At 41.6% G+C, this 24,701-nt stretch overlaps 2 protein-coding genes across 3 annotated transcripts in view; one reads left to right on the forward strand and one right to left on the reverse strand.

Annotated features, from left to right (window-relative positions):
- LOC129779356 (uncharacterized) overlaps nucleotides 1-20,226 on the reverse strand; it is a 30,466-nt gene extending 10,240 nt beyond the window's left edge. The window contains exon 1 of the mRNA XM_055786769.1: nucleotides 20,186-20,226. The gene's annotated coding sequence lies outside the window, so the exon portion shown is untranslated. The remainder of the gene's footprint in view (nucleotides 1-20,185) is intronic.
- LOC129779355 (phenoloxidase-activating factor 2-like) lies at nucleotides 1,210-19,739 on the forward strand. 2 transcript variants are annotated; one of them, XM_055786768.1, is made up of 6 exons: nucleotides 1,210-1,227; nucleotides 1,355-1,687; nucleotides 1,760-1,848; nucleotides 1,919-1,982; nucleotides 2,060-2,159; nucleotides 18,978-19,739. In XM_055786768.1, exons 2-6 carry the CDS (start codon nucleotides 1,616-1,618, stop codon nucleotides 19,712-19,714), a joined length of 1,062 nt encoding a protein of 353 aa, XP_055642743.1. In that variant the 5' UTR covers nucleotides 1,210-1,227; nucleotides 1,355-1,615; the 3' UTR covers nucleotides 19,715-19,739. The 2 variants fall into 2 exon arrangements, with proteins under 2 accessions (XP_055642743.1, XP_055642742.1); XM_055786767.1 differs by lacking the exon at nucleotides 1,210-1,227 and having other exon boundaries at nucleotides 1,352-1,687; nucleotides 1,904-1,982.
- Nucleotides 20,227-24,701: the final 4,475 nt, after the last annotated feature.

The raw sequence follows: 24,701 nt of genomic DNA on the forward strand, positions 1-24,701 counted from the left end.
CGACAGGTGAGAAACCCCGCGAGGGGGACTGTGACGGGTTGCGCGTCATATTGGAGGGCAATTCCTAATCGGTACACGTCTCGACGGGTAAAAGGAAGCCTGTGCTGCGGATGTGCGTGGCGGAGTACAACGGAAACGTAAATGAGATGTATAGAGAAAAAGGGAAGGATCAACGCTAGTTAGCGTTGAAAACTCGTGAAGTGCATGAGCACAGCCGCCCCCTGAAGTAGTCGCCTAGATGTGGTCCCGGGGGGAATGAGGCCACGAGTAGAGGGCTTGGTTTTTGTGGGTGCGATCTCCACTCGACGTCTGGGTTATCCCTTCCCAGATAAGGCTGAAAGAGCGTTCCTCACCTCTATAAAAAAAAAAAAAAAAAAGGTCAGGTCAGGTCAGGTCAGGTCAGGTCAGGTCAGGTCAGGTCAGGTAATAAGCGCACCAGCACTTTCATGATGAACGAAGTCAGCTTCACCAGAACAGCGACAACATGCTCCAATCGCTGTTCAATTATAACTGAGTGGATTTCCGAGCGGCGCTCGCTTATATACCGATTAGTGATTTCAATAGCCTGTTTTGAAAGCAATTTTAAGGCAATTGAAACAAGTTTTTGCATGAAAAAGTAACAAGTATATACCGCGTAGACATTTTATCTTTCGAATGAAGTGTTTATCATATCATTTCGGTCAGTTGTTTAAGAGCTATTGACGCTCAAAATCTCGGTCTCCGGCGTAACGCTTTCGTTTTCGAAACTTTGATTTTACACCCCGGTATAGAAATGAAAGACGTAGTCCTACGTCAAAATCAAGCCGTCTTCTCGAGTATCAGGAATGTTTTGAAAACCTTCTCAGGCACTTGTGTTATTGGGTTGCATCTTAATAATTACAACAATTTTGTAAAATAAACTTGTATTATAATTCTAGAAATTGTAGGTACTAGAAACTAGAATTATGAAGCTCCCGAAGAATCTTCATATTTCGTTGTTTTACTTCAACACAAAAGTATGTTCGATTACACCCCACCTATCAATATTAAAACTATGTGTATTCTCAGGCTAGTATTCATTCAATGACTGCTCACTATGTTGATAAGAACATGCGAGCGCTGTCTAAAAATAGTATAGCAACGAACAGTCGAACTGTCTTTTAACGATCATAAGTAACTTAAAATTTGAGTACTCAAAGAGTTTTCCGTCCAATAAACAATTCGAAGAAATTTACTATTGAATTTCTGGTATATTTGAATTCACAAAAACCTGATTATATTCAGGATGACTATGAAAATTACGCATTTTCAAATGTACTTCTAAATCAACTGATCACTGTATTTATTTACATCCCGATTACTCCCATCCCAATAGGCGAAACAGCGTACAATCTCTCAGTTCGGTTGCAGACATCCAAGTGTTCACAGTTCGTTCAATAACTCGAAAGCGCGGAAGCATCTCAGCGCGTGTCGATGATCGATTCAGCGTTTCTACAAGGTTTTGTGCATTCTCACGTTTATCACCCCACTGGCGCTTGCTCCAATTAAGCAAACTTGTAAACTGAAAATGAGTGAAAGGGATCTCCTGCGGCAGTTATAAGCAAAGTTTGCACTTTTCATCGTGAATTGTAAACAGATGTTGATTCGATTGTGTTCGCTGGTGATTTTGTTGCAGTTCGTTGTAACAATCTCAGCAAAGGAAAAGCGAGTGAGAATCGTTGTGTATATGAGTAGTTCATGGTGATCTGTAAGTGAATATTTTTTTTGTTTTACAACTCAGAAATGTATTGGCGGACTTTGCATTCCACCGGAACTGTGTCGACCAGTGAGCGTGAACGTTTACGATGACATGCATCTGGAATTTTTCAGGTAATATCTATGATATCAAAATATGCATGTTTATAATTGGGGATTCAAAAACCAGTATCGATCGTTCCAGTTCCAACGAGTGCCGACGAGGTCACTTAAAATGTTGCCCATACGAACGCATTGTGCGAGCGCCGGTAGGATTTGTTGTTGGCTGATAAGAGCTGCAGCAACCGAGCTTCGAGTATCGTGAATGATTCTTTGCAATTTACAGGACACAGAGGCGCCAGACGAAAACGAGAGAGTGTGCGCTGCTAGGAACAACGGCGGGATCGGTAATTTCATGTACCATGACAGATCAAAGGCGAAGTATGGTGAGTGAGCAGAACGTATTAACCGACCGTTGCAATATATTCCTTATCTATATGAGGCTCATGTGCTAATTATTCCCATTTCCGCAAAAGGCATTGATTGTTAGTACCTGCAGTTGAATAAGGTTATCTCCTAGCTGCATCTAGTAAAATGCCGAAACGGTTCATACTAATTTAACTTTGATAAAAAAAATGTAGAGGGTTCAATCTTTCCTGACGTCGCTTTTTCGGCGTAAGACTAAAAAATAATTTTATTCAATCCGCTTGTTTGTCACTTTGGATATTATTTTTTTGGTGTGAGAAGTGCCGTGATTTTGTAGTATCAGTAATCTTAAAAGATTAATACGACTAGGACGAAAATAATTAGATAGCATCGCAAGCTTCATTTGTAGCGCATCAAAACCGGCACCAATATGTGCGTTTTATGCATAAACATACAAGCGCTCTCCACCAGGAGGCATGAAAACCGATGCCCTATATCATTTCATCGAGTTGCACCTTGGATTCGAAATTGCGAACAATATCGCACTACGATTTCATTCACAACATGACAAGACGGGTTAAATTCTGCAAGAAATCTGCTTTGAAGCTCTGACCGTGTGAGCAAGTTTCCAACGGGTAGAGCCTCAATTACAATATTTCCTCTCTCCACTGTGTCCGTTCACATGTATTAGCGTTTCGATTTACATGCGATTGATTCTAATTAACGTTGCTTCTAATTAACGGTACGGGTAGGTAGCAAAACAAATGTATGGGAGAATAGGACTGCTTAGAATTTTAATTAATTTAACCCATCTAGGAATTTAAAATGTGTAGTACATCGAACAAATTTAAGAGATTTTTCGATTGGTGATTTATTATTTGCATACCAAAATCCGTTTGCCGCAAAAATAGGTTTCCTTCATTCAACCGCCGACGCTTGCTTGTACCCATCTCCCCTCAACGATGTGGGGCAGTGTTTGGGCATTCAGGTGGATCGCCAAGCGATTGTCATTTCCTGCTGAGTTTTGATGTTTTCATGATAACGGTAATAACCTTAATAACTAACTTCTTAGAATAGTATTCGATTCTTGTTTAAATTATTTGAACACCATCTAATCTGTTTTTTGGGGGTTCCGAGACAGTATTTTCTTTTTTTAATAGTAGTTTTAATTGTCTGTCATAACCAGGGCACGGCATAGTCATAGACAACTGAGGATAGTCGGCTGACTAACCGACTGACTATATCCGTATTCAGTTAGTAATGGCATTTGGCTTCTTCACGCAGTTTCTCCGCCAAAACGACTGGACAGTCAGTCGAGGGTTTAGTCGCTATCTCCCTCTGCCGCCTCGACTATATCAATTCATTCTTCCCACTCAAATTGTCCTCATTGCATTTTGAAGTGACTTCCCCCAAAACGAATTCGTTCCTCTCTCTCTTTCCCATGTATCTTTATGCATCCATCGATGTTTGAGTTCACCGTGGTTTGACATACGCTACAGGTGAGCTAATTTTTTTTGTATCGTACACGAAAATTACTCACACGTATAAAATAGCGTGCTGTGTGTGAGCTATTTTGCACGCCTAATACTAACTAATTCTAACGCGAGGACCTTCATAGCATACTTGATAAATGTCTAAGTTCGTTGGTTTGAGTTCACGATGGGTATACATACACCCCGTACTGGTAGGCCAATCATCGTGGAAACCGATAAAATCGTTGAAATCATCCAAGTAGACCGGCATGTGAGCACTCGCTCGATTGGTCAGGAACTGGGTATAGACCATAAAATCGTTTGGAACCGTTTGCAGAAGATTGGATTCCAAAAAAAGTTGGATGTATGGGTGCCACACGAGTTGCGATGCACTGCTGAAACGGAACGAACTCGATCCATTTTTGAAGATGATGGTCACTGGTGATGAAAAGTGGATCACGTACGACAACCTAAAGCGAAAAAAATTATAGGAGGTTGTGTCCAAGATACGACCGCATTGTTAACGTAGAACTACGCTGTTATTTTACGAAAGTCGCTTATTTATACCTTCGGATATTATTCTATAATGCTGTGAAATTTTAGAAACAACTGCTTAGTAGAATAATCTCTGAAATGTTTTTTTCATTGTAAAATCAGTTGACGATAATTGATTGATGATTCATTCTTGCCCTTGCAAAACAATACACTAGCTGATCGTATGCCGCAATTTATTTCATGTCAATGCATTGAAAATTTACCTCGAACGCTATTCCGGTGACCTTTCGCGCAATTTACATACACTCGGCTACAGTCGATTATATACTTGTTGAACCAGCACCATTATTACACATCTCATAACTACATCAATATATCTTTGGCACTGCATGGAAATAACAACAATGACAACACTTGCAAGTATCAAATATCATGCTACATGTTATTTAGTATTGCCTCAAAGGAATCGCACCTCTAGGCATCGTTCGTACAACGTAAACCAAGCGCCAAACAATCCTTCGCCATAGCATACATACAGAGCCATACATTGGTGGCTTGAAACTACTAGGAATATAAACACTTCTCATAATTTTGCGCTATTCTCATAAGAAACGCTTCTGTTAATATAACTGGCCTCGAGAAAAGGTGCATTACTTTCTCATGCTCGAGAGAAGCGCAGCTGTCACCCTTAGTGGAGGAAGGTTTGCTACTGGCAAAATACAAAATTTCTGAACGATATTTACTTTCTTGGTGACTAAACAAGCGAAATAAACTCTTTTTATTAATAACAACCTGGAAAACAGTAGCAATGCTTCATTATGATCAATATTAGCGCAAATGCAATACTAGTTGAAGGCAGTTATGCGAAAAAAAGTTTATTTGTTTAGTCTCCAAGAAAGTAAATGTCGTTCTGGAATTTTGTATGTGATTAGGTTTCGCTTGCCAGTAGCAAAACTTCCTCCACTAAGGGTGACAGTTTCGCTTCTCTCGAGCATGAGAAAGTAATGCAACTTTTTTCGAGGCCAGCAATATTAACGCAAAATGATGAAAAGTGTTTGAAATGATGCAAAATGATGAGAAGTGTTTATATTCCTAGTAGTTTCAAGCAATCAATGTATGGCTCTGTATGCATGCTATGGCGAACGCTTGTTTGGCGCTTGGTTTACGTTGTACGAAAAATGCCTAGAGGTGCGATTCCTTTGAGGCAATACTAAATAATATGTAGCATGATATTTGATACTTGCAAGTTTCTGCAAATTTCACAGCATTATAGAATAATATCCGAAGGTATAAACAAGCGACTTATATAAAATAATAGTGTAGTTCTACGTCAACAATGCGGTCGTATCATGGACACAACCTCCTATATATTTTTTTTCAAATAAGGAGGGAGGGTTTTATAAGGGAGAGGGGGGGGGATAATGAAGTTGCCTTCTAAATGGCAACAAGTTTGCGAACAAAACGGCGCATATTTTACTTAAATTGTATAATTTTAAGTATGTTAAATAAAGCGTCAAATTTCGATCAGAAATACGACATTCCTTTTTCCCAAACCCTATATATCATTAGACAGGAAAATTTATCCAGAATTTTGTTTGCTTGAAACGTGAACAGTGAATATAGCAAAAAAAAAGTTAACAATTTGACGATTTAATTGGGTATGTTTTCTATCGATTACACAATCCACTCGCTTCCTCCCCAACGCAACGAGCAATCTTTTTGCCTAAATTCGGGCGTTAGCTCATAATGTGAGTTGATGGGTAAAATTCATTATTCTCCATTTACCGATAATAGGCATTAATTTTATATTATACTAGCTGACCTGACGATCTTGGTCCCGCCCAAAATAGATTTTTTGATTTGAATACTTCCAAACATCCACGTTTTCTTACTAAGTGAACGTTAGTGAGACCAATCACTGAACTCTTCATTGATTGATTACCCTCTAACCCTTACAATTTCCGTTTACTATAAATTGTCTAGTACTTCTACAGAAATTCGTTCTAATACTAAAAAATTATTTTCGGACGCAATTCTCGTTCAAGATTCTTCAAGCATTTGGAAATAATATGTTTCTCCGTTGCATGGAATACATGTCTGATACAGAGAATATTACAAAATAAAGACAGCTCAAATCGGACCATTCCTTCTTCGGGTTTAGAGCACACCAACACATTTGGCCTTCCATTTTTGTTTACATAGATAGAAGATATAGGAATGCGTAATTCCGTCTGAAAATCCTTTTCCACTTTCGAACAAAAATCAATTTCGTTAGCGCCAACTCAAATGGACTAACAACGCTTAGTTAATTGTATAACATATGGGAATTCAATTTTTCGAATTTTCCGATTTTTCTCTCAGCTATATTGATCTACAGGAAAAGACGAATACAACGAAATATAAATGACTCAAATTGAACCATTTCTTCCTCGGGATTTGCGCTTACTAACACATTTGGCCTTCCATTTTTATTTATATATATATAAGATATGGAAATGCGTTATTTCGCCTGAAAATCCATTTCCACTTAAGAACAAAGATCAATTTCAATAGCGCAAACATCGAATGGACTAACAACGTTTATTATGATGTAATTTTCGAACATGTGGGAATTTAATTTTCCGAATTTTCCGACCTTCCTTCAGGATTTTTCGAAAATTTCCCGTTTTTTCTCTTCACTATATTGATCTACGGGAAGAGACGAATACAACAAAATATAGGAGGCTAAAATCGGACCATCCCTTCTTCGGGTTTTCTGCTTACCAACAGATTTTGCCTTACATTTTTATTTATATAGATTGTATGTTGTCCAATCAATTTGTCGTGTAGGTCTCACTACTAACAATTTGTGTAATTGTAGTCCAGGATGTCATAATATCGAGTATGTTTTTTGGTTATGTGAAAATACAATAAATGAATTTAAATGGCTGCTGATTTAGAAGATCGAAAGGGTATACCCACGTAAATCAGATTATGATAGATTGAGTAGTCGCGATCTTACAAGGCTTTAAAGTTATTACAATTACAAACAATGTTCCGGACAACGTGGTAACGAAGGAGATAATGCTATTTTTATCTATTATATATTTTTGTATTCATAGATTGATTTGACTCAGGCTTATATTTATGTAGGTCTTAACTATTTAGACTTGTGTTTTAAAATGATACATGATGACTCTTTGTCTTCTTCTGCATGATTGCATAAACAGAAGAAAAGGGGTTTAATGGTATTTTTGTGTACATTTTTGGACAGAATGCGGTACCGAATTCTACCACGTTATGTCATCTAATCCGTTTAAAGGATACAAGTACATACAGGAAACGGTTTTTCCATAGCAGCCATTTGAGGTATCAAAAGAGAAAAAATACAGATTTTGAACAATGGAAAACTCAATTTAAATGCAATTACTGCACACAATCACAGTCCTATGTCAAGGTCCCGTCCGTGCCCCTAGGCTCAGACCCATCAACTTTTATGAAATAAAGTTATCGTTAATAACTATTTTTGCTGCGGGACAGATTTTGACAATGTACAATCGATTCGGAAATTCTCTAAGATTTGTTTGATATGCTATACATTACAATCCCATTGTCTGTAAATGGTTTAAATTAATGAAAACTGAAAGCATTCCCATTTTTCCATACTTTTATTCTGCCGATTTGTGGGCTAACCCTACCCGTACCATCAATAACGAGCAACTAATACAGGGTATTTCAGATTGAACGCTCACGCAACAAATTTTAATAACTTCTACAAAAGTGAACCGATTTTTATTTTTAAAAAACGAAGTCCGTGTTAGAGAAACACAGCTTTATGGGAACAAAAATACTCCCTACTTGCATGTATACTGGCAAAGCGGATTCCCACAGGTAGATTGATTTTGAAGTCTGTGTTGGGGAAACCCTAAATCGGGCCAATCGAAACTTGGCAGTTATGGCGTATAGATAACGCTTGACATTTCACAGTGGTTCAATTCTTTATTTCATGAAGAATAGCATTTTATTAATTGTGATAGACGCGTAGAAATACATCGTAGAAATAAATGCAAACATCTTTCCGATCAATAAAAAAATGTTCGAGTTATAAGCATTCGAAATCTTGCATTTTTTCCTGTATGTGTTTAGGTTTTCATTTCACCCCCATATACTCCGGTTAGACGTAGTGCACAAACTAGCTTTGCGCTGCTTTTCTTACGATGTTTGGCAATAACTGCTATAGAAAAACTGTACCAAAACGCAAACATCTATCAAAAAATTATCGAGCACTATAAGATGTAATAAAAAAAAAATTCATATCAACAACGCGAATATTTATTTACTGTTTAACAAAACTGTTGAATCGTTTCGCTTTCAACTGTATTTCCTGGTGAGGTAGAGTTGCATATCATCTTACTGAAATATTTAACCTCATCTTAAAAATATGACATGAACATTTTATTTATTTTTTATTCATTTATCAAACAATCCAATTTAAAAAAAAACACCGTATCCAGAAATGTTACGTTTCATCATGAAGACGATAATACCGACATTTTATTTTTATTGTATCATGGGGCTATTGTTTGTTTCCATTCCTTAAATTTGAGGACTGTTTACCTTGCAGCACCAATCATTTATCACTCGTTCGTTCGCCTTCCTCTTATACACCGATCACCGTACACAGTTCGTTCTGAACTGTGTAAACAATTCATATGAACTGTTGCCCAGTAAAACAGAATTTTCAAATGGATTCAAATGGAATTCCAAACATTTTTTTTTCCTGGATTTTGATTCTAAGAAGAGAGGCAATGTCCACGTGGACAACAGGGGGAGGGGTTTAGAATATGTCCACTCTTGTCCACGGAGGGGGAGGGGGGCAACTTCGAACAATTCGAGATGACCATTTTCATTGGCATCCTTCTGTTCACAAACAGATATTTTATTTGATTTCAGCGGTTAATTCGCATTCGAAATTACTTAGTTGTTTGGGGAAAAATGAGCCACCACCGGATAACGACTTCCAATGTTATGTTTTCTGGAGTCAGCTCCCTTATCACATGTTGCCCTTTAAGGTGTTCCTTTTATTTAGTCACAATCTAGCATTCGCGTCACCACTTGTCATGTAAACAAAAAAAAATAAAAGTCGTATGAAAATCTTGTTGTGCCCAGGGATCAGTTGAATGTTTTTAAAAATAACACATTGACATATCCGACATATTGAGCTTCGTTTACTAGTTAAGGAGAGCGTGAAAGAATAGCTGATTTGCAGTCGGAATGAACATGTTTTCAAAATTAAATTATGAATGAAATTAGCTATTTAAATGAAAAACATTTTTGTTTGCAGGTGCTGAAAAAGTCTCATATGAAAATTATTTATGAAGACAACTCTATATTATGATGAAAAAATTCAGCAACAATGTTGGAATTGTTTAGCCATATGGTTGAATGAAAGTCAGAAACACGTGTTTCAAGTAATCAATTAACATGATGTGAAAATTTTCATTCAAATTTTAAAATTTAAAAACCGGCTTCGTGTCTTCTAATCTGATAGAGATTACACTAACGAGTTCGGGACCCAAATTATGGCCCTAATTTGAAGTTGCCACCAGACGTCGACACCATACCACTGTCATCGCGAATTCGGCGCAAGCAGTTTAGAACAAAAGTTAGCGTTTAGTACAACGATGCTAATGACGCAACGCATTATTGTGTTCGACTAAATGGAAACACTCATATTTAAAATGAAGTGTCAAAGCACAATTGTCGCAACGCGACGCATAGCGCGGCATTCTGTTTCCACCTTTATGTGTTTCTACGTTTGTGTACGTACACCCTGTTTTTTTTTATGCGCGGGGGATACGTACCTCATAAAAAAATCCGCGTTACGTCCGCGTAAGAAAACCAGGTCACCTAAAATCTACGTAAGCATCGTGATAGAATGCGGGACTAATTTCCGTTATAAGCGCTAATTTCCGTCGCAAGCACTGATTACCGTCATATGCTCTGAGAGAGCATGAAGAAGAAAATTGGATCTATAATAGGACTTATCGAAAATTCCATTATTTACCGAGTTAGAGCCATTTTAGTGATGCGGTATCTAACCCGGTACGGCCATAACAATGAACTACAAACGCGTTTCTCTCGAAACTAGTTTCTTCAAACTGGGGTACACGATATCTCAAGTTCTACTGAACCGATTCATATCGAATTTATATGAATACAATCTGTATGCATCTCTCTATCGCATGACATTCAGAAAACTGATATTTTAAAAATTTTACAATTTTTAAAAAATCGGGAAACGCAAGAAAAAACGTTTTGAACCGCATTTTGTTTTTCAAACGGCCGCCATTTGATCAAAAAAGATGTTTTTGACTTGTCCGAGGTTCATGCGATAGCGGCATCTATACTAATTTAGAATCTGTTCGATTTTTTTTTTGTTTTAGATAACCAGAAGGGCTGGAATTGTGTACGCCATGGCACAACTTTTTTTTAACCCCGTAACTTCATTAGCTTGTAATTCAATTTTTCCGTTCAATTTTTGTGTTATTTGTAAAAAATAGATGAAAAAATAATGATATAATGGATCGTAAAAATACCCTTTGTTTCATTTTTACGGATCTCGAAAAAACGTCCTAAATTCGTATCCCTACACTAGAATACCCCCTTAAAGATATATGTACTATTTCAATTTTTTATAATAAAACCCGTTTGATATCTTCAACAACAATAGTTAAGCTGTAAAATTGTCCGAAGAACAGAGATTGTAGCGGTATGTGGACGCAGTAAATGGACATATTGCGTAGGGTGTTCATTTTAACCGCTTTTCCGCTATATGTTAGAGGCAAAGAAGAAAATAAACATTCTGCACCGAAACCGTACATGACGGTTTTGGTTTGTTGGCTCGTATGTCATGAAGCGCGAACCGAAGCAGAGTTGTCCCGTTCTCTTTTGTGTCGTGATTTGTAGCACGTAAAAGCAAAAGAATGCCACTGGGGGAAATGATTTCTGTAAGATCATATTTGAACGAAGGAAAGCGAATCATTCAGTGAAAGGATCAATCGGCAAACACAGGTTATTTGTAAAACCTCGATGCATTCTATAGTGATATCACGGTAATATAAAGTAATATAAAGAAATTTCCTTTTTTTTTTTTGGGAGAAAAAAGAATGTGTTCGGGCTTATTGGTGGCTTTTGTGATCGATCAGTCAATTTTCGTGAATTCGAGCATCGTTTCCGTGTGGCGTTAGTGGCGTTAAAAATCAGTGCTTTTCAAGCCGGATGTTAAGAAAGTAAATGCGTTCTTTGATGGAATGCTTAGTTTCAATTTGACAATTTGTCCAAATTGACTTTTTATAGCTTTGCTATTTGTTACATTCATCCATTGGTAGTTGTGTGTTTAGCAAATATGTATACCAATTGCCTTCGAATTTCCAAACGGCACATTCTTAAAAATGCCGATTCCCACTAAGAACTACCCTGTGTAAAATATCAGCACAATCGCCCTCAAAATCACCCAAGTGGGCAGTACATGAAATCGGGAGTTTCAGAAAAAATTGAGATGACAGTAGATCTCGACGTTTCACGCAATTTGAAGATATTTGACATCATTTTTTTTTTTTGAAAACACCGATTCAAGTAGCCACCCTTGGGTATTTTTTCGGTTTTCAAAAAAAACTCACAGCTGTCAAAGTGCGACACTAGTCGATGAAGTCCAGTTGAACTGATATTTTGCGCAGGGTAGTTTTTCGAGGGAATCCACTTTTCCGAGAGAGTTTCGTTTGAAAATTCGAGATGACCATTTTCATTGGCATTCTCATGTGTACTAAAGAATGCATTCTTTAATTTATATAACGATTGTTCTCGCCGTCAATAATTCTTTTTCCTGCTTTAAAAAAACAGGAAGTAGATTATATCTGTGGTATAACCGCAAGGGTGACGTAGGACTATCGTTGATTCAGTGATCATTTGTTTTTAGTTGCATCTAAATCAATTCTGAATGAATGAATAAATGAATATTTGGGGGACTTCGAAAACGAGAGCGTTACGTTGAAGGCACAATATTTAGCAAAAAAAGCAATCACACGAAAGTTGTATAATGCATAATACATTGCTTGTATTGTGATATGATTTGTATTACATTTCCAATAGACAAAATATCTGTTGCATCAAATTAGTCTACATTATTTTTGCGTTCGCTCATCCTTTCTCAGAACACCCATTTCTCTTTTGAGAAATTGTTGGGTAAACATCCCGAAAGACGTGGTCTTACGTTGATCGCACTTGATTGAAAAATCACAAAACCAAATGTATTTGGTCGCAGTGTTATATGGATAGAAAACATCAAAATAAACTCTTTCGCTTGAATGTTTTTTTTTCAATTCCCAAGGGGAACTGGCAGATTATTTTTCAACAACGATAACGTCCTTCCAGATTCTCTTCGATACTCGAAGCCCACCAGTGGTTAATGCTAACTCGATAACCACCAGTTCATTGCACTTGATTTAAAAATCACAAAAGCAAATGTATTTGGTCGCAGTGTTATATGGTTAGAAAACATAAGGTCAGGTCAGGTCAGGTCAGGTCAGGTCAGGTCAGGTCAGGTCAGGTTACGCCGTGGAGTTGCCGGCCTAGAATAGCACTTCGGGTCTTGGTCCCTGTCCCTGTCGTATGAGGCGACTAATCGGGTGACAACGCGAGTAAGGGCGCGGTAAAGCCTATTGGAGATTGCACGGGGGAAATACCGTGTACAGGAGCAACGCAAGGAGTGCCAAGCACATCAGGATCGACGCCAGTAAGATCCTGATTACGACATACTGGTTACGACATGGAAAATGGACACGTAACGGAAACGATTTCAACACGACGCTGAAGGCTGACAGTCGTACTATCCTGTTCCCTGAGTAAGGAAGAGTGACACCTTCCTGAAACGGCGTGTGGGCTAATAGTGCGATTGCCCCCGTCCCGGTAATAACTTGGCAAGTCTTCGGGTACGTTCGATGCTCGTCTAGGCTCAGGCACTAGGTACTAGGCGTCAGATGTCACATTCCTGACTTGCGCTGATCTGGCTCTGAACACGGTCCCCATGAAGGATCGTGTCAACCCCTGCATGGCCTCACTGCTTGCATAGATAACCATGGGATCACTGATAGCGACTATGTACAACGAGCGGAGATAGCGGCCCGAAGTTGGGACCCAACAGACATGAATACTTTCGAACAATTCAACAGACGAAACGACGGGAATGAAGACACACCAACAGGAGAGGCGAGCGTGTTCGCAAGGAGCGGTAAGCTCCAGAGATCACCAATTCGCAACCAGACAGCCATAGCGAATCCTACAGGACACCAACAGGATCCACAACAAGGAGAGAGTAGCCTGATACAAGTGCTAACGCATAAAGCCAACACCACCACTTCTTTAGAAGGGCTGCAGGTCGGGAGATCAAGCTTGATGGAGGTCAAGAAAAAAGTGAACGAACTCTACGAGTTCATTAAGGACAAAAACAATGTCCATACTAAGATAAAACATTTAGTCACAAGCATCAAATCGGCCGTTACGGCTGCTGACCGTGAACAGAAGGAGATGATCACGCGAGCAGAGGTTGTCGAAAAAGCACTCGCTGAAGCAAGGGTGAAGATGTCCGTCGAGATGCAGGAGACGCCGAAGACGCCACGAAATCCACGATCGGACGAAAGGAAGAGGGATACCCCAGGGGATGAAGAAGACCTGAAGAAGGTTAAAAATGATAACCATGGAAACAAAAAGGAAGGTGAAGGCAGTGGATGGCGCACTGTCGAAAAACAGACGGAGAAACGAAAGAAGAAAGAAGTAAAGAAGAAAGGGGTGCAGGAGACAAAAAAACCTAGGTCCCGAGGCGAGCGAAGTAAGGGAGAGGCCCTGATCGTCGAGGTGAAGGAAGGGGTGACTTATGCATCACTCCTACGGAAAGTGAGGGACGATCCGGAGTTGAAAGAACTGGGAGAGAAGGTGGTGAAAACCAGGCGTACCCAGAAAGGAGAGATGCTCTTCGAGCTCAAGAGGGATCCGGCGGTCAAAAGTTCAGCCTTCAAGGAACTGGTTGCGAAGTCGCTCGGTGAGGAGGTGAAGGTGAGGGCTCTTTCCCAGGAATCAGTGTTCGAATGCAGAAATCTGGACGAAATCACGACAGACGAGGAGCTAAGGCGCGAGTTGATAGAACAGTGTAAGCTGGACAATACACCAATGACGATCCGTATGAGGAAGGCGTATGGTGGTACGCAGACGGCGTCGATACGGCTCTCAACAGTCGCAGCCAATAAGATGGTAGAAACGATCAAAATAAAAGTTGGCTGGTCGGTTCGCTCGCTGAAGATGGTGCCCCGGGTGACCAAGCGGATGGAGCGATGCTTCCAGTGCATGGGCTTTGGACATCAGGCAAGAAGCTGCACAGGCCCCGATAGGTCTGAACTGTGCAGGAGATGCGGTGAGAAAGGGCACGTTGCGAGAGACTGCACGAAGCAACCGAAATGCCTGCTCTGCAAACCAGAGAACGGCAGCGACCATGCGACAGGAAGCTTCAAGTGTCCCTCGTATAAGAAGGCGTTAGCAGAATCGCAGTAACGGAGATAATTCAGATCAATCTGAACCATTGCAACACAGCTCAGCAACTGTTGAGGCAGTCGACAACAGAGACAAAATGCGACGTTGCAATCATAGCGGAGCCGTACCGAGTACCCCGTGATAACGGCAGCTGGGCGACGGATAGTTTAGGGATTGCTGCAATACAGGTGATGGGCAGTTATCCTATCCAGGAAGTGGTTGGAGGTTCACATGAAGGTTTCGTAATCGCCAAAATTAATGGAATCTTCATGTGTAGTTGCTACGCACCCCCGAGATGGACAACTGATCAATTCCACCAGATGCTAGACGCAATGACCGAGGAACTAATTGGTAGAACACCGATCGTCATTGGAGGCGACTTCAACGCCTGGGCGGTGGAGTGGGGAAGTAGATGCACCAACATCAGAGGGTATAGTCTACTGGAAGCTCTAGCAAAGCTGGAAGTAACGTTACTGAACGAAGGTACCACCAGCACTTTCCGGAAGGATGGGCGCGAATCCATCATCGACGTTACTTTTTGCAGTCCATCGCTGTTGGCGAGTACGGAGTGGAAAGTGTGCGAGTCGTATACGCACAGTGATCACCAGGCGATCCGGTACAGAATCGGTCAACGAAACCACGTGCTAGTTCGGAGGACAACAAGCTGTGAGCGGAAATGGAAGACGAATGCTTTCGACAAGGACCTTTTCGTCGAAGCACTTCGTCTAGATAGCGGAGTTTCAGATTGGAACGCAGAAAAGTTGACAGATCTACTGGTGAGAGCATGCGACACTACCATGCCGAGGAAAGTTGCACCAAAAAATGGAAGACGCCCAGCTTACTGGTGGAACGACTCTCTCCGCAACCTTCGCGCTAGCTGTCTTCGAGCCAGAAGACGCGTTCAGAGAGCACGAAACAGTGCTGATAGAGTGGAACGTAATACGGTGTACCGAGCAGCTAGAGCCGCCTTGAAACGGGAAATTACAATGAGCAAAGCGAACTGTTTTAAGGAGCTGTGCCGAGAGGCAGATGCCAACCCATGGGGCAACGCGTATCGAGTCGTGATGGCGAAGATCAGAGGACCTGTGACGCCCGTCGAATCGTGTCCCGAGAAGCTGAAGGTCATTGTGGAGGGTTTATTTCCGATGCATGATCCTACGGTATGGCCACCGACACCGTACGCCGAAATAGCTACCGAACGTTCTCAAGTTTCCAATGAAGAACTGGTAGCAGTGGCGAAGAGACTGCAGGTAAAGAAAGCGCCCGGCCCCGACGGAATCCCCAACGCGGCCTTGAAAACGGCGATTCAGGCGTTCCCGGACATCTTCAGGATAGTGCTACAGAAATGCCTGGATGATGGTCACTTTCCTAAGAAATGGAAGATCCAAAAGTTAGTGTTGCTGCCAAAACCAGGATACGCTCGGGAAACTCTTGGAAAGGATTATCCTCAACAGACTGACGAAATGTACGGAGAGTGACCATGGTCTGTCAAAGATGCAGTTTGGATTCCGGAAAGGCAGGTCCACCGTTGATGCTATCCGGACAGTGGTTGAAAAAGCAGAGAAGGCATCACAGCAAAAGCGGAGGGGCGACCGACATTGTGCTATAGTAACGATCGACGTGAGGAATGCTTTCAACACCGCTAGCTGGGAAGCCATCGCTGAGTCCCTACACCGTATGAAGGTTCCTGGGTACCTGTGCAGAATTCTAGGAAGCTACTTTCAGAACCGCGTCCTAGTCTACGAGACGAGCATGGGGCGGACAACGTTGAATATAACGGCCGGCGTACCACAAGGCTCTATCCTGGGCCCAACGCTCTGGAACGTAATGTATAACGGAGTACTGAATCTGAAGCTTCCCAAAGGCGTGGAGATCGTGGGCTTCGCGGATGATATCGCTCTCACAGTGGCAGGCGAGACACTCGAAGAGGTGAAGATGCTTGCAATCGAGTCCATCGTCTCAGTAGAGAACTGGATGCAAGCAGTGAAACTGCAGATTGCTCATAATAAAACGGAAGTATCGTTGGTGAGTAACTGCAAAGCCGTGCAGCGAGCGGAAATTACAGTCGGGGAACACGTGATACCATCTAAGCGTAGATTGAAATACTTGGGGGTTATGATCGACGACCGGCTGAATTTCAACAACCACGTCGACTACGTCTGCGAGAAAGCAGAGAAGTCCATTAGCGCGATAGCGAGAATAATGCCGAATGACGCAGGACCTTGCAGTAGCAAAAGACGTCTTCTGGCTGCTGTATCCTCGTCCATACTGCGGTACGGAGCACCAGCCTGGTCGGCGGCTTTCGAAACCCACCGGAATCGTAGAAAACTGGACCGTACGTTTCGGCTCATGGCGATGCGAGTTGCGAGCGCGTATAGGACGATCTCGTTGGAGGCAGTCTGCGTTATCGCCGGCATGATCCCGATTGGCATCACTCTGTCGGAAGACGGAGAGTGCTACAGACGGAAGGAAATCAGATTTATCCGGAAAACAGCGAGAGTAGAATCACTCTTGAAGTGGCAGCAGGAATGGGACTCGGTGGAGAAAGGTAGGTGGACGTATGGGCTCATACCGGTCGACCTAGCGGATGAGGAAGCACGGGGAGGTGAATTTTCATCTGACACAGTTCCTGTCTGGACATGGCTGCTTCAGGCAATATTTGCACCGGTTCGGGCACGCAACGTCGCCACTCTGTCCGGAGTGTGAAGACGTGGAGGAAACACCAGAACACGTGGTATTCGAGTGTCCCAGGTTCACCGCAAGACGCGAGGGGCTGCCTGCCCTTCATGCCGGGAACATAGTGGAGGAAATGTGTCGCGAGGAGGGCACCTGGAACGCTGTGAACAGTGTAATCGTGCACATCATGTCCGAGCTACAGCGGAAGTGGAGGGTCGACCAGCGTGGTAATAACCCCTGACCGTAGAAGAGAAACAACTGCGAGGGCTGTTGCAACGGACTGTACCCCACGAGAGTCGCTGTGACGGAGTGCGCGTCATGTTGGAGGGCACTGCCTTATCGGCGCTCCGTTGGGAAGAGAAATCCTGCGAGGGTGGCTGTGACGGGGCGCACGTCAAGTTGGAGGGCGCTTCCTAATCGGTTCACGTCTCGACAGGTGAGAAACCCCGCGAGGGTGGCTGTGACGGGTTGCGCGTCAAGCTGGAGGGCAATTCCTAATCGGTACACGTCTCGACGGGTAAGTGGAATCTGGAGAGCAGGACAACAAAAGGCTGGCAATGCCTGTTGGTGGATTGGATGGAGGAACACTGCGAGGGTCGTCTAGACGAAGCGAGCGCCTAGGAGGGCGTCATCAGATCGGTGTGTACCCCACGAGAGCTGCTGTGACGGAGTGCGCGTTATGTTGGAGGGCACTGCCTAATCGGCGCTCCGTTGGGAAGAGAAATCCTGCGAGGGTGGCTGTGACGGGGCGCGCGTCAAGTTGGAGGGCGTTTCCTAATCGGTTCACGTCTCGACAGGTGAGAAACCCTGCGAGGGTGACTGTGACGGGTTGCGCGTCAAGTTGGAGGGCAATTCCTAATCGGTACACGTCTCGACGGGTAAAAGGAATCCTTTGCAACGGATGTGCGCGGCGGAGTACAACGGATTCGTAAATGAGATATACAGAGAAAAAGGGAAGGATCAACGCTAGTTAGCGTTGAAAACTCGTGAAGTGCATGAGCACAGCCGCCCTCTGAAGTAGTCGCCTAGACGTGGTCCCGGGGGGAATGAGGCTACGAGTAGAGGGCTTGGTTTTTGTGGGTGCGATCCCCACTCGACGTCTGGGTTATCCCTTCCCAGATAAGGCTGGAAGAGCGTTCCTCACCTCTATAAAAAAAAAGTAATAAAAGTAATAAGCGCACCAGCGCTTTCATGATGAACGAAGTCAGCTTCACCAGAACAGCGACAACATGCTCCAATCGCTGTTCAATTATAACTGAGTGGATTTCCGAGCGGCGCTCGCTTATATACCGATTGGTGATTTCAATAGCCTGTTTTGAAAGCAATTTTAAGGCAATTGAAACAAGTTTTTGCATGAAAAAGTAACAAGTATATACCGCGTAGACATTTTATCTTTCGAATGAAGTGTTTATCATATCATTTCGGTCAGTTGTTTAAGAGCTATTGACGCTCAAAATCTCGGTCTCCGGCGTAACGCTTTCGTTTTCGAAACTTTGATTTTACACCCCGGTATAAAAATGAAAGACGTAGTCCTACGTCAAAATACCTTCGTGTCTTGGACCATCCTTCTTATTTTGTTCAAACTTTTCTGTCAATTTTTCTCCTAATCCTAATAAGTGGAATTGACTTTTTCAGGAGAATTCCCATGGATGGCCTTCGTGTACACTATCCAGGAGGACTATGAAATTTACCTCTGCGGAGGAACGTTAATCCACTCGAAGGTGGTGCTCACTATTGCCCACTGCATCGAGGGAAAACACCCGAGCCAGCTGCGGGTACGCTTCGGAGAATGGGACCTAGAGGACATGATTGAAATCTACCCACCCCAGGACCGTGCCATACTGAAAATGATAATCCATCCCCATTTCTATGGTGAACTGCTACAAAACGATATCGCAATCCTTTTCTTGGATGATCACGTATGGTTCACCGAGGTTGTCGGAACGGTTTGCCTCCCGCCACAAAATTCAAACTTCGACAACAAACGATGTGTTTTTTCCGGCTGGGGAGAAGACATCAACGGTAGAAATTCATCCATCTTGAAGCGAACGAAGCTGCCGATTGTGCCGCGAGGCCAGTGCCAGAAAGCTCTCAGAAAACAGCTGAACGATCGACATTTCCAGCTCCACGAAGGTTTCCTTTGCGCCGGAGGTGAATCAGGTAAGGATGCCTGCAAAGGAGACGGTGGATCTCCGTTGGTGTGTAAGATTCCAGAGTCGGAAAATCAGTACTACCTGGTTGGAATCGTTGCATTCGGAGCAGAATGTGGCGCTCACGGTGTACCGGGGGTATACGTGAATGTTCCTTATTACCGTGATTGGATAGATGGCGAGATTGCGAAAATGTATCATGTTGATATATTTGTAAATTAATAAATAAACCAATTATCTTAAATAACTCCATCGAATTGTCATTATTCGGGAATTATGTGAATAAAAAATACTTGTTCTCACTGTCCAATTAGTTCAAAAGTCTGTATGTCAACAAGCAACGCACGGCGAGTTTACGTACACTCTTCCCACCTTAGGTATGTGATAAAATATGCGAAATTTATCGCATTACTCATCTTTAAGTAGGTAAGTAAAATAAAGCTGTGCTTACATCGCCAACACAAATCAAGCGGCAAGCGTCGTTGAAAACAGTCATTACCGTATCATTTACAAGCATCGGTCAAGTTTTAAGTGGTAATAACACTACTTTACGATCTCATTATCGTCCATAAAGAAGTTGTTCATGTTTATTGAGTAACCATTATAATTTGTTTCAGTTTACAATCGGTCCAGCGCTTGAAATTGCATTCTTTAATTAACGGCTTTTTGGATACAGGTGCGTAGTTGAATTACCTTTTTTGCACAATACGCAAACGCATCTCGTAAAATATCTGCAGTAGCCTGCAGAATCAATTTCACCACCATTGACGGGCACTTGGTTTTAGTCCTCTGATGTGATCGTGTGGCTGTCTGAATGCTCGCCTCTGGGCAATTTTACATCTTATTAACTGTCTGCTACTTATCAAGCGAGCACTGCGAAAGCGACGAAATAAATCGATGTTTACGAGCAGATATGCACGAAGCCACGCGCGACGGTTTGAATTCAATTCGCGTGGACGACATTGGGCGTCGTATTCCGTTGGCATGAAGCTTAAATGGTACAGGATTTTTATGTGTAATGAACACATTTAAAAAATCTGAATGAAAATTTACTATGGTTTATGTGCAATAGAGTGGATCGTTTTCTGCAACTTGTTAAAAACCATGAACGAAAGTTATGTCCAACGAGGTTTTAGTGAAAATATTAAAAGTTAATTTAAAATGGTTCAATGAGGGGCAGGATTACGTGTTGCAAGAATTCAATGAAATATTAAGAATGGAATGAAATATTATTTTATTCATTGTGATGAATTGTTATGGAATGCTCAGATCGATTGATACAAATATCTCGTAAATCCATCAGGAAATAACTGAGCAATAGTTGTAAGTACAAATACTAGACGGGAACAAAACTGGTCACTTGAGCATCCTGAATCTCTTACTCATTGGACCAGCCTCAGAGATGATCAGTGATTGGATGGAACCTAGGACTAATTATGACATTCCATACAGAGTAATCGAACATTCTCGTTCAGTATGGGATGAAGGTGGTCCCAACGTTCGTAATGGTTCAATCATGTTCTACACTGATGGGTCGAAAATGGGAATCAGAACAGGTGCTGGAGTGTATGGTCCCAACACAAAAATCTCTGTGGCTATGGGATACTGGCCAACAGTTTTTCAGGTGAAATAACTGCAATAATAGAATGTTTAAATGTCTGTCTCAAAAGAAAATATAGAGATGCTAACATCTGCACATTCTTAGACAGTCAAGCGGCACTTGAAGCTCTAAATGCTTTTGAATGATCTTCAAAAATTGTCTGGGAATTTATTTCCCTTTTACGTCAATTAAGTCAGATAAATTCGGCACAGTTGTACTGGATTCCTAGCCATTGCGGTATAGAGGGCAACGAGCGAGCAGATGAACTTGCCAGGAACGGCTCAAACTTCCTATTCACTGGTCCAGAACCATTCTGTGGACTTTCTGACTGTGTGTTGAAAAGTGAGCTGAATAAAAGGGAAGACCGGGTAGTGACAGCCAATTGGATGGCCGCAAAACTTAAACAGGCGAAAAAAAATATTACGCCGAGTATTAAAGTTACTCAACAGCTGATAAGCCTCAATAAGAAAGTTTTCAGCACATTCACTGGTCTTGAAACAGGACACTGCCCTGTTCTCAAAAACATAGGTTTAGCACAAGATGAGATTTGTCGTTTTTGTAATGGCGAAAACGAAACCTCAGAACATTTGCTCTGTAATAGCGGAGCTCTAACTAGACGCAGACTTCAACACCTTGATAAAGCTATTCTGGAGCCCAAGGAAATTTGGTCTGCGTCGCCGATCAGGATTATAAATTTTATCAAACAGATTATTCCTGATTGGCACATATCTCGCTATAGCTTTCAGTCTACTCCTTCATCAATAAGTAGTAGATAAGCTTGAAGTGTAGTATAAAAAAGGGGTATACCACAATAGTTCAAAATAATGGACGCAGTGGTTCACACCCAACAGGGGAAAAAAGTACATGTACCGCCGCATGTGTCGTCAATTTCGACCAATCAGAAGTGGGTGTTTCCGTTAGGACAGGGGTTGAGATTTTTTAATTCTTCGATAGTTAGTTGCATGACATTTTTTTATTCAATGTAAAATATTGTTATGGAGTGCCGAAATCGATTGACGTAAAAGTCTCATCAATCCATCATGAAATGATTAAGCAATAAACGTTTGAAATTGGACAATTTTCACGATGTGCTCGATTTTCGATTTTCAATTTGTACCCCAATATGTTCCCGAAAATGTAATCCCACGTCAAAAAATGACATATTTGCAGAAATGCTAGGTTTTTACACCCATGAAATATTTTCAAACTGGAAAAGCTCATAAGTAATAAATTCAGGGTAATGTGGTAATTTTTTGGGCCAATAATATGTAATCGACTACGAAAAGTCTCGGTTACGGGAGAAAAAAAGTTTCTTGACAAAATAAAGAACTCTTTTACACTATTTCAGTGTCGCAACACTTGCCCTATTTGTCGGATTTAGCTCCTCTGTCATCTGGCTTCTCAAAAAAATCCATGTATTAGAATACCTTTAGCTAGCTGCGTGAGAGAGAACCAGTTGACCGATCCAAACTGTATCTATGTCATGTATCAGCATGTTTCCACCTCTTGGAGACAATCGTGTTCATATATCCAAGATTAGTATTTGAAATATTTTGTGAACTTTACTAAACTAAATATCAGGAAAAAATCATGCCGTATGAAAAGGGGAAGATGGCCCTGACCCGACCCCCTAAAATGCAACGGCCATTCATCACACAACATTCTTGTTGACTTTGACATTGAAGTGTATACTCTTTATCTATCTTTTTTGCTAGTCGACATGGTTCGTGATTGTTAAAAACTGGAATCTCTTGAACATTTCATCTTTCGAATAAAGTGATTATCATACCACTTTTTTGAGCAGGAAAATAAATAGTATGGCCCAAAAGAGAAATCGATTCTCCCTCGGAAAAACCAAGCGTAAATCAAAATTGACCCGCCCACCCTCTTTTCCCCTCCTGAACAATTTGAATCATCAATCGATAGCGGCGACGGTCGTGTACATTATAGGTTATTATTATAATACAACTGCTTGATATGCTGGAATATTCTGTACGCCATATGATACATTTCGTATTCTCTGCTTTCGAATCCATAGCTAATGACACCATTTATAAATCTATATCAAATTACCATCGATACTTCGTTTTTCGCCAAAGCCACCGTTCAGTCCGTTGAAAGGATTAGGAGGATTAGGAGGAGAGAACTTAGTGTTAAGGAGAGTGAGCGAGACTTTTTCCCTGTCACTTTGTAATCACTACTAAATGGATACCCGAGCAGGCACCGACTTATATACAGATTAGCGTGATTTCACTAGCCTATTGAAACAAGTTTCCTGGACGATAATTAACAAGCATATAACTCTTGGACATTTCGTCTTTCGAATGAATGAAGTGTTTATCATACCACTCCGTTCAGCCGGCAAAGTATTATCGTTCAAAACTTTGCACTCGTTTCGAAACCTCGTACTTACACCCCGGTACAGATATGAGACGTGTTAAAATAGGGAAAACAGAGGTCAACATCGAAGGCCCCTTTTCGACACTTTAAAAAATGGGGACCGACCCCCCATCGTAAACCTGAATTGATGACATACACCCCCATCATATATGTAAGAGATGGAAATAACTGACGAGCGGAAAACGAATATAATCTTATTTTGACTTCTGGTTTACTGATTTGTATTTATTTATTTTGGCTTTACGTCTTTACAACATGATCTGATTCACAATTCTTCTCCAACTAACTCGATTCGTGGCTATCGCTCTTCTTCTTCTTCTTCTTCTTTTTTGCTTTAAGAGGGTTTAAACTTTTCAGTTCATTCGCCTCTAGGGGACGGCTATCTCTCTTTCCAATTCCGCGGGCACCCCGTGCTCACCAAGTCCTGTTCCACTTGGTCTAACCACCATGCTCCCTGCACTCTTCGTCGTATCACACCTGTCGGATTTCCGATGAACACCATTTTTGCAGGACAGTTGTCCGACATTCTTGCAACATGTCCTGCCCAACGTATCCTTCCAGCTTTGATCACTTTCTGGATACTGGGTTCGCCGGTGAGTGGCGTGAGCTCGTTATTCATTCTTCGCCTCCATACGCCGTCCTCCTGCACACCGCCGAGGTGGTTCTTAACACCCGTCGTTCAAAGACTCGAGTGCTCCTCGAGTATTATCCAAGTTTCGTGCCCGTAGAGGACAACCGGTCTTATGAGCGTTATGTACAAGGAACATTTTGGCAATTGATAAGTTTGTTTGACCTTAAGTGTTTGTAGAGACCATAGTAGGTACGACTCCCATTAAAACTAGATTTACGTGTCATTTTGACGCATTTCGAATTTTATAAGGAAAAATCTAACTTTCTTATCTTTAGAGATAGAGGTGAACATAGTTCGACAATGTTGTAGCTCCAATTTTTTGAGACATCTTTGTAGAGCAAAGTTTTCTAAGTTTACTTTATGGTGATCATGAAAAAAACTATTTTTTCGCTCTAACTTTTATATTTAAAAAAATTCTACATGCAAACTGTCTTCAAAAGACTTTTAGAACATACTAATACAAACATTTTTCGATGCAGAACTTGTCGATATCTCAACTTCACTCAAAGTTATTGATATTTCTTCCCAAAAAATACGCTCTCTTCAATTGTTTGTCGTTCTTTCTGGGGCAAACGTAA

The sequence above is a fragment of the Toxorhynchites rutilus genome, chromosome 3, assembly GCF_029784135.1.
Source record: "Toxorhynchites rutilus septentrionalis strain SRP chromosome 3, ASM2978413v1, whole genome shotgun sequence".
NCBI lineage: Eukaryota > Metazoa > Arthropoda > Insecta > Diptera > Culicidae > Toxorhynchites > Toxorhynchites rutilus.